General features: G+C 47.8%; 1 protein-coding gene across 2 annotated transcripts in view; it reads left to right on the top strand.

The window, feature by feature from the left end:
• Positions 1 to 1,227: 1,227 nt before the first annotated feature.
• Positions 1,228 to 14,996, top strand: part of IGLON5 (IgLON family member 5) — a 99,900-nt gene continuing 86,131 nt past the window's right edge. For both annotated transcript variants that reach the window (XM_087940016.1, XM_087940015.1), the window contains exon 1: positions 1,228 to 1,367. Coding sequence is in view for 1 of the 2 variants with exons in the window: in XM_087940015.1 (XP_087796141.1) it covers positions 1,307 to 1,367 (61 nt within the window). In the remaining variant the exon portion in view is untranslated. The remainder of the gene's footprint in view (positions 1,368 to 14,996) is intronic.

The raw sequence follows: 14,996 nt of genomic DNA, 5'->3' as shown, positions 1-14,996 counted from the left end.
ATATGGCTGGTCACACAGAAGCCTCACCAGCTTCCCGATCAGAGCATCAAACCTGGTTCTTTCAGCTGAAATCTGTGATTTGTTCCTGCCATGAATTTTATTCACTCTAGGGAACTTCGGCCAGCGTGTTAAGAAAGGTAGCAGCGCACCTTGGGACGCCTGACCAGGCTTAGGAAGGATTTGCATCCTAGCAGAAACTTAGCTTGGGTGAGAGATGCCGGTTAGCTTGAATACCGATGCTAGAACCGGGTTGGGTTATCAGGAAATGTCGGAAGCAGAATATCTGACTGCCTTGGGCTCTCCCGGTGGCCCACTGCCTTCCCTTTCCCGCGTTCCCTTCCTCGGTCCAGCCGTGACAACTAGAGCGCCCCCCCCCCCCCCGAGCATGTGCAGAGTGCTTTCCACCTCAGCGCAGAGCAAGAGAAGGCAGCCCCACCCCCCCTCTCAACCCTCCCGGCTCCTGCTTGTGAGCAGGACGTACAGTCGGTGGATGGGATGAAGGAGAGAACGGGGGTGGGAAGGAATCGCTGACGAGGGCTTTAGAGAGCATCCACGTTTGGGGGAGGGGGCGGAGGAGACCCCCCCCCTCGGGGGCGACCCGGCTGAGGAAAGTAAAGGGGGCGGAACTGAGGCGAGGAATGCGAAGATTCACCCCCCGCTCCCCTCTTTTTTCCCCTACGGAAGACCCTTCCCCTCTCCCGGAGGCAGTTTTTGAGGGGGCCTCGGGGAAGGGCAGCGGGGGGGATCTCTCTGGGTTTCCCCAGCCGTTTGCGTGGACGGGGAAGGGGCGCCCCTTCTCTCCCCCCCACCTCCTCAGCCCTGCTGCAGTAACAAAAGGGCCCCTCATAAATCAGCAGCGCTCCCCCCCTCCCTCCCCCGCGTCCCCCGCCAGACCTTCCCACCAGCCCTCCATCCCTCCCACCCATTGGTGGTTCCCCCCCACCTCGGCCTCATTTGCATGCCCCGCCCTTTTCCAAGCCAGCCCACCTCTCGATTGGTCCACTCGGGGGCGTCCCTCATCTCTGCCCAACTGTCTGTCAAAATTTTCAAGCCCTTCGGTAGCTTTCTTTCTCTCCCCCCACCTCCCACCCCCACTCTTCCTCCTCCTCCTCCTCCTCCCCCCCCCTCCCCCTTATGAGATGCAGCAAGGCTGGCGGGGTTGAATGCGAGAAGCCAGCCCGTACCTTCCTCCGCCGTCCCCCGCCCGCCCCCGCCCGCCCGCCCGCGCTCTTTTCGGCCGCTCCTCCTGCCGCCGCGGCTGCAAGAAATTCCCCCTCTCGTCTCCATCCCAGGACCGGCCGGAGAGATGAACCACGTCCTGCTGGGCGCGCTGCTCTTCAAGATGAGCTTCCTTTGGCTCTCTCAAGGTACCGGCCATCCCTTATCAGGGCCGGGGGAGGGGGTTCTCGGGGGTACGGGGTTTGGAAGGATCCGGAGGGTGGGGCTCCGGGCCGGGTGTGTTTGTGTATAGACATGTGTGCGTGTGTGTGTGTGGTGGGTGGGTGGGGGAGGAAGAGGGTCCAGCCGAGCTGGGAGCGAGTGAAGTCGTGCGCGGACGGAATACCCAATGCGTCTCTGGGCACACGCGTGGGGGTCGTGGGGAGGGGGGGGGAAATAAGCGCGCGCGCGCCGCCGCCGCCGCCGCCGATGCCGCCGGCGGGAATCACAACAGGGTTGCGTGCCACGAAGGTAGCGCAACCGTACCTGTGCCTCTGGGAAGACGGTGTGTGTCTGTGTGTGTGTGTGCAGGGGGCTGAGTCCCGGCGAGGTACCCTAGATGCACACACACACACACGCACACACACACACCCATTGCCCGCTCCGCTCTGGGGCAGGTTCCCGGTCTGCGCCTTTCCTGGAGGTCTCGCTCCCCGCTCTGCAGATTTTTGTGTCGCGTTGGGTGTCGCGGCTGCCTGTCTTTGGACGCCCCCCCCCCACACCATTCCTCCCTGTCTCCCTCCCTCCCTCGGCGGAGATGTCACAACAACTGCAGGCGTGCTGTAGGAATGCACAATTGTGCAACCCCCCCCCCCCATGAATATGGATGGAAGGGAAGAGGGGGAGAGAGAGCCCTCTTTCTTGGAAAGCGCAACGTGCCTGTCAACCTCCCTCGGAGCGCTCGGATGGGGCTTTCCGCCGCTGCCCTCCCCCCTCCCCTCCCCCACTCTGCCGTGGGCGGCGGTGGAAAGATCAGACCCGGCTTTGGGAGTAAAGGACCTGCAAAAGGGTTCCCGGCAGGGAAAAGCCGGCTCCGCGTCGGGGCCGCCCGAAGAGAGAGAGGGGGAAAGGATACCGCGCTGCCGGGAGGAGAGAGCGCTTTGCGGCGGTCTTGGTTAGGCTCCCTGCTGGATGGAGTCGTCGGTTTGGGGGTGAAAATCCAGAGCAAAAGAAGAAAAAAAAAAGGGCAGTTGTGTAATATGCGCAGGACTCAGGACTGGGAGTTGCAGGGAGGGAAGCCCTGGAAGCTGGGAATCGTATATAGGTGACGCTTCTGACGCTTGGAGGATGTATAGAAACAGACTGGAACCCCAAAAGAGAGAGGGGAGATTTTGGAAAGGGGAGAAACCCAGCGATATGTTGCAAAAGGACTACGAGTTCTGCAAAGCTCCCCGGGAGAAGCACTATATACACGCTTACCTGGGAGTTCGGCCTATAGTAGCAGTGCCATCGGTAGTGGTTTCCACACAAGATACTTAACCAAGACAGTTGCAAACTTCCCAAGTGCAATTGCACAAGACAGGAAGCTGCTGTGGTTTTAACCTTGATGGGTTTGAAGGGTTCTTTTTTTTGGGGGGGGAGGAAGAGGTGATGGAGGTTAGTGTATTGTGTGAACTCAGACCCAGGTGCCTCACAGAGGGTTGTACAAACCCGGAAAATGGGTTACTCCAGGAACCAGGAAAAGATTGCTATGTGATCTTCAACCACTGGATTTTCAATCTCCTGCCTTTCCAACTCCACATTTCCTGGTGTGTGTGTGTGTGTGTGTGTGTGTGTGTGTGTGTGTGTGTTAAATCTGCCCTTGGAAGCAGGCAAATCTGCTATCTCCACAGGCACGACAACAACACAAGAGTTGATGTGCACAATGGTGTCATGTATTGGTGCAGATGCCGGGATTGGCTTACTGGCGTTGTGGATAAGGCTGATTAGTTCCCGAAGTGCTTTGAATTTGCTGAGGTGCAGATCTCCCCAGTTCTAAGGTCAGCTTTTTTAAAATGCCAGGAGTGGCTTCCCTAGTTTCACAGCAGCAAAAGAAATCTGCTGGATCTGACCAATGATCTATTTTTTCCCCCCACCATCAAACAAGCCTCCCTCCCATTTGTCATAGATAGAGCCTCCCTGAATGGAGAGGTTCCACGGGGTTATAAAACCCAGCGGCTTTTGAGCCGATCTGCCTTTTTTTTTTTGAATCCCCCTGCCCCCCTAATCATTTCCTAAAGCTCATTTTACCAAGTGGTAATCTTAGTCTTCTGCAATAATAATACCCTGTAGTAGCGGATTTGAAGGAATAATTCTGGATGATTCATCTCTGCTTTTCTAGAGGCAACTGCCAAGCAATTTAACTCCGAGCATCTGAGAGATGTGGTTGTGGGAGAGAAGGGAGAAAAAAAAGGGAGAAAACACAGCTCTCTCTCTTTCCAGATTTACAAGTGGCATGACAGCAAGTGTTGATGTTGGTAATGTTTTCCTGAGCACCCTTCTGATGATTGCTCAGCTTTGCCTCTGTTGATGCTGAAGTTCTGTTTTTAGCATTGCTCAGTTTGATCACCCTTGCAGATGGTTGATTGGCATTCTTAGCATGTATGAGCTTGCAAGAGTCTTGTGGAACCTTGAAGATGAGCAAAATTCCTCTTGGCATCTGCTTTCCTTGGCTGGCTCTTATGTCACCAGCTGTCAGATCCATCTGATGGTTGAGTCGCTCGCCTTGAAGAGGCCACTGGGATGTTTGGTTCTGCTGCATCAAACGCTTTTCTGGAACGCTCGGACCAAAGAAGGCCTTCTCCAACAGTTCATTGTCGAGCCAGAGAAGGTCCAGAGAAAGTCCGAGGAGCTTCGTGTATGGACGGAATATATTCTAAAGCCCACCTCCTTTGGAGTGTCGAGGGCTCTCATTGGCTGTCTGTGTGGCATTGCCAAGCAGGCCTTGTTGCTTGGTGCCCCCATCAGTGGTGTCATGACACTGAGCAGTTCTATTGGCAGAGCTGGATCTGGGGAGCTTCGATCTCAGTATGATTGGCAGTACAGGGAGCTGGCAAATCTGGAAGTGTTGTGGTTGAGTGCAGAGGACTGGTATCATTGGGCTGAGGCAAGACCGAGTGTGGGACCACCAGCCCTGTTCTGCTAACTGGAGCAGCAAATGATCCTCCAGCAGCAATGCAATTCAAAGCCAGAATTGAAACACTGGCTGTCTAGGAGAGAGGTCAGAATGATGTCAGCGTGGCCTTGGAAGGCTTGAGGGTCAATATTGGGCTTCAGTAGAGGGCTACTGTACAGAGGAGGCCTTGAAGAAGGAATGCAGGAACAGCGATGGGAAAATAAGGAGGAACTTGACTTTAGGGCTGGGAATGAGAAAGGAAGGTTTGTTTAATATCCAGGTAGTTTTTGATTTACGACTGAAGTTCAATGGAGCCCCCTAAAAGGTACTTATGACATGACTTCAAAGTTGTGATGTATACACACACACACACACACACACATCACAGTCATGTGATTGCATTTGGGCCATTTGGCAACCAGGTCAACTTTATGGCTGTATTTGCAGCATCCTAAGATCACTTTGCCAACCTAGCAGTTCGAAAGCATGTCAAAAATGCAAGTAGAAAAATAGGGACCCCTTTGGTGGGAAGGTAACAGCGTTCTGTGTGCCTTTGGGCATTTAGTCATGCTGGCCACATGACCACGGAGACGTCTTCGGACAGCGCTGGCTCTTCGGCTTTGTGACGGAGATGAGCACCACCCCCTAGAGCCGGAAATGACGAGGACGTATGTGCGAGGGGAACCTTTACCTTTAAGGTCACCTCACCATGTTTTGTTTTGTTTTTGACACTTTTTTCCTGGTTTCCAGCATTTACTTCTGGTTTCTGGCAAAAATGCCCTTTGGGATTAATGGCTTAACTTAATGACCACCCTAAAAATGTCATTAATCTGGGTGATCTGGTGACCTGCTTAATGACCTTAATGACTTCTGGGCTCAGTTATGAATCCTAAATTGAGGACTACCTGTGAGAGGAGGCAGAAGAAAGCTGGCAGGCTTTCAAGATTCTCTTCTTAAAGTCTCCAACAAATAAGCAGCATTTTATCCATCTATGGATTGTCTTATTTCCTAACCTGGCCTACCCCCAAAAGGTTGACAGCTTCTTGAATGGAAAGGGTCAAACTGGGGGCGGGGAATGCTCCTGTCATTAAGGACAGGGGTCTCCAACCTTGGCAACTTTAAGACTTGTGGACTTCAACTCCCAGAGTTCCTCAGCCAGCAAAGCATCTGAGAAACTCTGGGAGTTGAAGTCCACAAGTCTTAAAGTTGCCAAGGTTGGAGACCCCTGAACTTAGGAAAACTTCTTAAGAGTTGGAGGGAATGAATAGGGAGATCTAACAAGAAAGTTCTTTTATCTGCAAATATTAAGAACTGAACCCTAACATTCACTTATTGCGGGGGTTCCTAAACGTTTTGGTATGAATAGAATAGGCAAGAGTGTGATGGAGACAGGCTGCTGACAAAATGGCCAGCAGGATTTCTAAACTGGACTTTCAATTTGGTTTGATTTGGTCAAGGAAGGGAATAGCCATTTCCACACACCCCGGGGCACGAAATACAGAAATGCTTGAAACCAATTCAGATCAATATTGTGACAGACAGGCTCTGGGCCCAAATTTGCAGATTAGGGATCCCTGGATCAGAGGAGCAAAGCAGTGGTGCAAAACAACGTTGCTTGAGAAGACTTCACTTTTACTCCAAGGCTGCCCTGTTCTGACAAGAGAGGCAACAACAGACTGGAGAGGAAGAATGTCTGTTTCAAATAGTTTAGGTCGTGAGGATATTTCTTAATCTCTCCAGAGAAAGCAGAAGGTACATTGCCCAGCATTTAGTTTCTAATAGAAGGCTGGACAGATGTTTTGGGGAAGTAAATAGGACCTAAAGCTGAGAGCCATCCTCTGTTATTGTCAGGTACACCAGATGGGCACTTGACAGCTGGCATGAATTTAACAATGGTTGAGATGTCCTGGGGTGGTGGGATCACAATGTGTGACCTCCCCAGCTGGCTTCTGAGGGGCAAAATCAATGGGGAAAGCTGAATTCGCTTAACGATCACAGGTTTCACGTAACTACTGCAATGATTCATTTAACAACCATGGCAAAAAAAAAAAAAGGTTATAAAATTGGGCATGACTCATTGCGTAGCAGTGGCAATTCTGCCCCATATTGTGGTTGTAAGTTGAAGATTATTGCAGGTAAGACAAGATAGTCAGAGAGAGAGAGATGAAAGAGAGAGAAGGGGGGAGGAGAAAGAGAAAGGACAACGGACAGAGGAAAGAGAAAGAGGAAAGAGAGAGAGGAAAGAGAGAGAAGTAGAGAAAGAGGACAAAGGAGAGAGGAAATAAATAGAGAGAGGAAAGAGAAGGGGGAAAGAGAGAGAGAAAGGGAAAGAGAGAGGGAGAGACAGGACAAAGGAGAGAAGAAAGATAGAGATGGAAGAGAGAGGGGGGAAAGAGAGAGAGAAAGGGAAAGAGAGGGAGGGAGAAAAAGGACAAAGGAGAGAGGAAAGAGGGAGGGAGAGAGGAAAGAGGGAGGAGGGAGAGAGAGAAATTGAGATTTTGTTCATTTCATCACTATTAATACGTATAAGAATCTCACCTTCCCCACATGAAAAATTCTCCAAAATTCTCTTGTTCCTTAAACAAATTCCTCAACTTGGTGCCTTTTGGATACACTAGAACTCCCAGCTCCCAGAATTCTCAAGTCATCCTGGCTGAGAATCTGGAAATCCTCCTCCCAGCATTTCTGAAGGACATGAGAGTGGAAAAATTAACTAGTTAGAACCAGTTGGGGATATTCACCTGGTATCTCTATGAGACAGCATCTTGTAATTAATTAAGACATACTATACACTGTATATTTATGAGAACTGAATAAATACTAGAGCATCCAACTCATGATATTGCAACAACATTCTCTTTTCCTTGCAAATAAATTCTGGTAGCCAATTGTCTTCATGGAACTAAATGAGAACTGCTTGGGGAAAAAAAAAAGGGTCAAGAGAATTTTTCTGCAGTGCACTAATCTCACCAACCAATATTTGTTTGAGCAGTGGGAAATGAATAGCAAAGCTGAGCAGGACGTCCATATCGCAGAAGGTGGAGAGAGATGTCTCGTTGCTTTATTTGTTGAAGTGGAATAAATTACACATTGCAAATGTGTTGCTGTTTAAGATGGGGACGAGTTGGGAGAGTCCAACCTGGGTTGATTCAATTCATTCCCATGATTCAGTTTAGGGCCTTAGGACATTGCAAGCTACAGAAATCCACGATGAAAATAACCAGATAAGCTGATCAGCACAATTTAGATCACCAAGTGGAACAAATGCGACTCCTTGCAATTAATCAGATTGCCTCGTACGGACTTGTGATGATACCGATCGACAGCACTTTTTTAGAGAGATCCCAGGTTGTGGACTAATTTAATTACAAAGCCTGTGTGATTTTTTTTTTCTGCATCTCCCTCTTTCTCTCTCCCTCTCCCTCTTTCTCTCTCCCTCCCTCTTTTTTCTGTCTCTCTCCCTCCCTCCCTCTCCCTCACTCTCTCCTTCTCTCTCTCCCCCCTCTTCTTCGTCTCTCTCTCCCTCTCTCTCTCTTCCTCTCCCTCTGTCTCTCCCTTTTTCTTTCTCTCTCCCTCTTTCTCTCTCTCTCCCTTTTCTCTGCTTCTCTGCCTCCCCCTCTGCTCTCTCTCCCCCTTTCTTCCTTTCCCCTCTCTCTTATTTCTCCCTCGCTCTCTCCTTCTCTTTCTCTTCCTCTTCTTCCTCTGTCTCTCCCTCTCTCCCCCCTTTCTCTCCCTCCCTCTCTTTCTCCTCTCTTCTTCCTCTTTCTTTCCTCTCTTCCTCTCTCTCTCTCCCCCCTTCTCTATTGGGTCTAGTAGTTAAAGGATAGAAATCAGGAGACTGTGAGTTTTAGTCCTGCTTTAGGCACAAAGCCATCTGGGTGACCTTGGGCCAGTCACTTTCTCTCACCTCCAGGAAGGAGACTATGGCAACCTCCTTTCAAAACTCTTGCCAAGAAAATTGCAGGGACTTGTCTATGCAGCCACTAGACAACAAGATTGATTCGTAGGCATAAAAAAAAGAAAACAAAATCCATAAAATTAATACAATGAAATGTTGTGCTTGAGAATCCAAAATTGAGTATGAATTAAAAAGCTGTATCCAAAGACTTTGTTTTTTTTGTTTTTTGTTTAAAAAAGATCAAATTTGAGCAAGTTTTCCTCATTGGTCACATGTTCTGCCTAATGAATGGATGCTGTTTCTGTGGACAGGAACAAATATATGCTTTGATCCCGTTTCTTGACCTCTTGGCCTGTTTTTGTGAAGTTTGAAGTGCTTAGAAACTCCAGACTTTTTCGGTGAACAAAGAAAGATCAGAGATAATCCAGGCACCTCCTGGGATAGTTGGGGGTTAAATTTACATACAGGCCTACTCCAAGACTTAAATTTGATTCAGTTCTGATTGCTGGGATCAAATGCCACCTTATGAATTAATCTCGCATTTCAAATAGGTGAAAAATCACTTTTCTGAGATGATTTCTGGAGGATAAACCTTGTAAAAGAGTAAAAAGTCCTATGGGGGGGTGGGTTTAATACATTTTTGAAGGGTGTCCTCAAATACAGTATGAACGAGTATTTTGTGAACGGCTACCGTCAAGAAAATAATGTTCCTTGTTTGTACTTTCTACCCCACTTTCCCTGGTTTAACCCACCTCATCCATGCTACTATGCATGTACTCAAGATGGTATAGTCAATAAATATAATATGGTAATGATATGTTATAATTGATTATTATGGAAGGAACTGTAATATGAAATAGAACTTGTAAAAATTGAAATTTGCTTGAAAAGGATAGTGTGAACTTGCAATTAAAGTCTAATAATGATAGTAGGACATGGAAAGTTGATTAATATAAGATGAATATAAATTTAAATTTAAGAGGGAAAGACTATGAATTTTGTGCACGAGAAACATGTACCAACCGACACACTGTACAATTGAAAGAAGGTTTTATTTGTTGTTTAGTGTTTATGTTTGTTGTCTAAAAATAAACATTTTGGAGGAAAAAAGATGGTGTAGTCAGTGAAGGGATTAAAGTCCATGAAGGTGATTGATTGATTGATTGATTGATGTGTCATCAGCAGGAATGCCACCATATAGGTAGTTCTTAATTTACCACCATTCATTTAGTGGCGGTTCAAAGTTACACTAGCACTGAAAAAAGTGACTTGTTATGACCTGTTCCTGCGCTTAGGGTTGTTACAGCATCTCCACGTGATCAAAATTTGGGCACTTGGCAACCAGCATGCATTTATGACAATTGCAGCATCCCAGAGTCGTTGGATCAATCATCATTTGCGCCCTTCCCAGCTTGCTTCTGAAAAGCACTGGCTTCAATGGGGGGAAACCAGATTTGCTTAATGACCACGTGATTCACTTAACGAGTGCAGTGTTTTCCCCTTAATGTAGCAAGTTGTAAAATTAGGCATGTGCCTCGCTGAACCCTTGCCTTATTTAGCAGGGAAAATTGTGGTCCAGAGTTGAGGATAGCCTGTAGCCGGTTTTAATACGCTGTTGAAACTCTGCAGTGTTAGTGAGATGACCATGAAAGATGTGGTTAGAGGGCAGGAGAAGGGGAGGTCAGAGGTCAAGATGGTCACCATCTTGACTTTTTTGACCTCCTCCATGAGAGCTGCTGTCATTCATCATCTCACAAACATAGGAAGGAGGCTTATGCCTCGCCTTTCTCATCATAGGTTCTCCTGCTTGAGCAGGGTCTGGGCTGGACTAGAACATCTCTAAGATTTCTTTCTTCTCTTCTCTTCTCTTCTCTTCTCTTCTCTTCTCTTCTCTTCTCTTCTCTTTTCTCTCCGCTCAATTCCATTCCGTTCCATTCCATTCATTCCATTCCATTCCATTCCATTCCATTGAACTGTGGTTGTGCAGTGGTTAGAGTGCAGTACTGCAGGCTCCTTCTGCTGACTGCCAGCTACCTGCAGTTTGGCAGTTCGATTCTGACTGGCTCAAGGTTGACTCATGCTTCCATCCTTTCGAGGTGGATAAAATGAGGAAACAGATTGTTGGGGGTGATAGGCTGACTCTGTAAACCGCTTAGAGAGGGCTGTAAAGCACTGTGAAGCAGTATACAAGTGTAAATGCTACCGCTATGGCTATTATCTCTTGTCCTTTTTCTGTATCTTTTTTCATCAATAGAGTGCTGATTTAAAAACAGGCGTTGCAACAAGTTAAGATGACTTCAATTAAGTAACAATCCCAAAGGCCAAAGTTAATTAGCACTAAAACCAGACTATAGGGTTCTTTTATTGTTTTGAGGAATGAGTCGTATTTAATAATCCAGGCATGGAGGGAGACTTATGGATTGTGGTCCGTGATCTGCCTTGGGAACGCTGATCAAATAGGGAAGGATTGCCAGATTCAAAGAATTTACAAAACTGGTTTAACGTACTTAAGTGTGGAGCATCCGGATCTTGGGAGGGGAACCTCATTCCACAGAGCCAATGCGGCTACAAATAAGATATGCTTCTGGGATTCTAGTAGATGAAATTTCTAATTGAAGGAACCCAGAGTGTGCCATTCCTACAAGACTGAAGTTCTGGGGCAGATGTTTTGGGAATGGAATGCAGGCGGTCCTTGATTTATGACAATCCAGACCAGAATTTTCATTGCTAAAAAAGGCGGGTTGTTAAATGAGTTTATGACATTTCTACCACTGCCGTTAAGCGAATCACTGCATTTGTTAAGTGAATCACAGGGCTGTTCTGCAAACATGGCTTTCCCAGGACTTTGCTTGTTGGAAGCTGACTGGGAAAGACTCAAAAGAGGAATCACATATGCCCGAAATGCAGCTGTTAGGGCTCCGGTAGTTACCCCCATTTAAATCATGAGTCTCTAGCCGGATTTTCAAAGCTTAAAGAATATTTATTAGGAGTAGACATGCCGGTGCTGCCTGGGTGTAGCCGACTCTGAGACATATCATTGTCACCCTTGACCCTGGTTTTCTCCCACCCCTCTGAGTGTTTCATAATTCATATTCTCCAATGGGACACATCCGTAGCCAAGAGTCATCAGTCATATTCTCCAGTTAGACTTTTGCACAGCAGAAACGTTGGTGGCCTGGAAACTATCTATGAAAACATTTATGGAATGCAAGCTGCCACACTGCTCCCCCCTCCCTTTCTGTTGGCAACTCTAAAAAGACCATAGAAATATTGTATGAGTTGACAGCAGCAACTTTGTAAATAAACACTGCCAAACGGACAAAAATTGTTCACATGGATGCAGCGTCGGTTCTAAGGGCGAAGAGCAGTCCTAAGGCACTTTTCTGGGAAAATCCCAAAGAAATTCTGCAGGAAAATTCTCCACCCCGTTTTCCTACCGATCGATCATTCTTTATTTGGGATCTCAAGATACCATCTCCAGCTCTGTTTTTTGTGGGGGTGGGGAGAGAGAGAGAGAGAAAGAGACTTTTGGCTTCATGCAAGGAAAGCAGCAGAAGTCTTTCTTTCTCTCCCCCAAACTCTGTCAGAAATGAGTCTTTTCCAGTGCAGCCACTTGGAGCGGGAGGCCTTGCAAGGTCCCAAAGACTCGTTTCTGGAGAAGTTTGGGGGAGAGAAAGAAAGACTTTTGCTACTTTTCTTGCATGCAGCCAAAAGCAGAAGAAGAAAGAAGCGGCAAGGCACCTGGGGTGAATGGCACAAGTTCCCCCCCTCTGCCCTTTCCCTCCTCCCCTCACTACCTCATGTTGTTCACAATGCAAGCAATGCAAGCCTTGTGTTCCCGTGGGCCATGTGTGCGGCACAGCCTTGTGTTGCCACACAGCCTGGATTAGTTGCTACGGGGGTGACATTTTTCTGCGGACCACCAACATTTTCTCATGGACCACCAGTGGTCCCCGGCCCACCACTTGTTGACCACTGATCTGAATGACTCTTTGGCCTGTCCATCTATTTTTTTTGCCTGCCTTAATCTGGAAAAATTCATTCAGAATTTTGGGCAACACAGAAAGGAAAAAAACATGGCCAATGATGGCTTCTTGATTAATGTATGGCATTATTATGGAGTTTTTTTTAATTGTGGTTGTCTGAATTTGTTGTTGCTGTTGTTTGTGAGCTACCCAGGGTTGTGATTCATAATAACATAACAAAATAAATAAAAATACCCATATGGTCTGACAGTAGGATTGAAATTTAATCAGAGAGTCCCTCACGAGAACAAACTACAAGTAGCCCTCCACTTATAATACTTAGTTTAGTGACCGTTCAAGGTACTGAAAAAAGTGACATATGACAGTTTTTCACACTTATGACCATTGCAGCACCCCCCCAGGGTCACATGATCAAAATTCAGTTGCTTGGCAACGGGCTCCTATTTCTGATGGCTGCAGTGTTCCAGGGTCACGTGATCGCCTTTTGCAACCTTCTGACAAGCAATGGGGGAGTGAGATTCATTTAATGACCGTGTGACTAACTTAAAAACTGTGGCTACTGTGGCAAGAAAGGTTGTAAAATGGAGCAAAACTCACTGAGCAAATGTCTCACGTAGCAACAGGAGTGTTGGGACTCAACTGTGGTGGTAAGCCAGGGGCTATCTGTGCGCTACCCAAAATGCAGAGTCCTCATATCTGGATGTGGCTTTTGTCCGTCACCTGAAATGATGGAGTAGTTCATGCCAGATCAGCTTGTTTCTTTGTTCATCACGTCAAGTCTGTCTTGCTTGCAAGGGGTGATAGGGAGAACAAACTCTTGCAGGAGGCTTTCTTCCTCTTTCCCGCAAGACATAACGTCCCGCTTTGCTTCTGACTTCGGAAGTTCCATCCGATGCCATAGAGCTCAAACAAGCAGGGGTGGGCTTCAAAAATTTTTAGCAAAGGGTTCTCTGCCCGGTTGCTGGGTGGGCGTGGCCATTGTGGGCGTGGCCTAGTCGGCCTCCTGCACCACAGCGGGGAAGTGGGGGGAGCGTTTTTGCCCTCCCTGGGCTCCGGAGGCTTTCATCTGGGAGGGCACGAACTGCCTCCCTGGGGCTCCGGAGGCTCTATGGAAGCCGGAAACAGGCTCATTCCCAGCCTTCCCGAACTTCCAGGACGCCCGTTTTTTCCCCTTCCCTGAGCCTCCATGCTCACCCTGCGCTTACCTGCATCCAAAAGGGGCCGCGTGGGGACTCCTGGGAGGGGGCGGGGCCAGCCAGGAGTGGGATTTGGGGGTTCTCCAAACTGCACAGAATCTTAGCTGGGGGGGCTCTTCCGAACCCCTGCGAACCCCCAGCAGCCCATCCCTGGCTCTAAGCCCTCGTGTCACTTCCTTGCTCCTGTTTCAACACAATCTACAAAACCCTCCCGGTTCTAGAACATAATGTGTGAACCAGAAAAGTTGCGGCTGACTTAATTGGGCTAATACGATGAGCGGAACTGTGGTTAGCACCTTGGGGAAACACAACTGGCTGCTTGCGACCTTTCAAACCATGAAGCCCTCGGAGGAAGAAACTGGGGCCCGAAGCTGCGTTTGTACAAAACGCTCGTTTGAGGCTGCGTAGCTTGCGGTTCAGTGCGTTGTGTCTGTAGACCATGTTCCACAAAGACAGCTCCTCGGCCACTTTGCAGCCGCGTCAGTCACTGCTGCATGCTACTAAATGACGTGCTACACAGGACTCTTAACTGCTAAGGAAAGCTTAGAGCAGGCTTGTCTTCCTTTATTACTCTCAACTTCTAGGGAGCTCCGTGATAACAAACTCTGAAAGGGCAAAGATTTAGGAGCCCGTCCCAAAGGTGCTTTTCAAGTGGCAACTAAACTTTCTGGTTTTTCTTTGAAGACATTTCGCTTCTCGTCCAAGAAGCTTCTTCAGCTCTGGCTGGATGGTGGAGATCAAGGAGTATAAATCCTGCCATTCCCCACCACTGTCTAGGCAGAGCTGAAGAAGCTTCTTGGATGAGAAGCGAAACGTCTTCAGAAAAATCCAGGAAGTCCAGTTGCCTCCCGGAAAAGCACCTTTGGGACAACCAGGACCTGAATGACTGAGAATCTCCATAGCTATTTGGGAGCCAGTTTTGTCTAGTTGGTGAAGGCACCAAGTTTGAAACTTGGAGATGGTGAGTACTAGTCTTGCTTTTAGGAATGAAAGCTGGCTGGGTGATTTTGGGCCAGTTCCTCCCTCTCAGCCCTGCCTACCTCACAAGGTTATTGTGGGGGAAATAGGAGGAAGAAGGTCTGTTGGATAGGTTTGGCTCCTGAATTTTTTGTAAAAAAGTAATAAAGGTGGGATAAAAAAATAAGTACATAAAATTAAAAATAGGATTAGGCAGCAAATACGAGTAGTCAGGCAGAAGCTCTTGAGATGTTAACCTTGCTGAAGGTGAAGGACACTTTGGGCGCATCTCAAACTGCAATATACAGGTCAACCTCGACTGACAACTATTTGTTTAGAGAAAGATCGAAGTTACAACAGCATTGAAAAAAGTGACTGATGATCAATTGTCACATGACCATCACAGCATCCCCAGAGTCAAATAAACTTGGGCACTTGGCAACTGGCATGTATTTTCGTCTTTTAATGACCCCATAATCCATAGCGAGGTGGAGTCTGGTCAACTGAATGGAGCTAGCAGAGTGTTTTAATGGCCGGATGCCCTTCCTGTCACCAGTGTGGAGTTTTGTTCAGCACATATATTCTCAGTGTGCCAATGGTTACAGGACCCCTGGAACATTTGATCCCCGTTTGCAACCTTCCCAGCC

Source organism: Pseudonaja textilis, chromosome 10 (genome assembly GCF_049901715.1).
Source record: "Pseudonaja textilis isolate UNSWEBS1 chromosome 10, rPseTex1.2, whole genome shotgun sequence".
NCBI lineage: Eukaryota > Metazoa > Chordata > Lepidosauria > Squamata > Elapidae > Pseudonaja > Pseudonaja textilis.
Note: the sequence above shows the minus strand (reverse complement) of the source record. Positions and strands in the feature narration are given on the sequence as shown.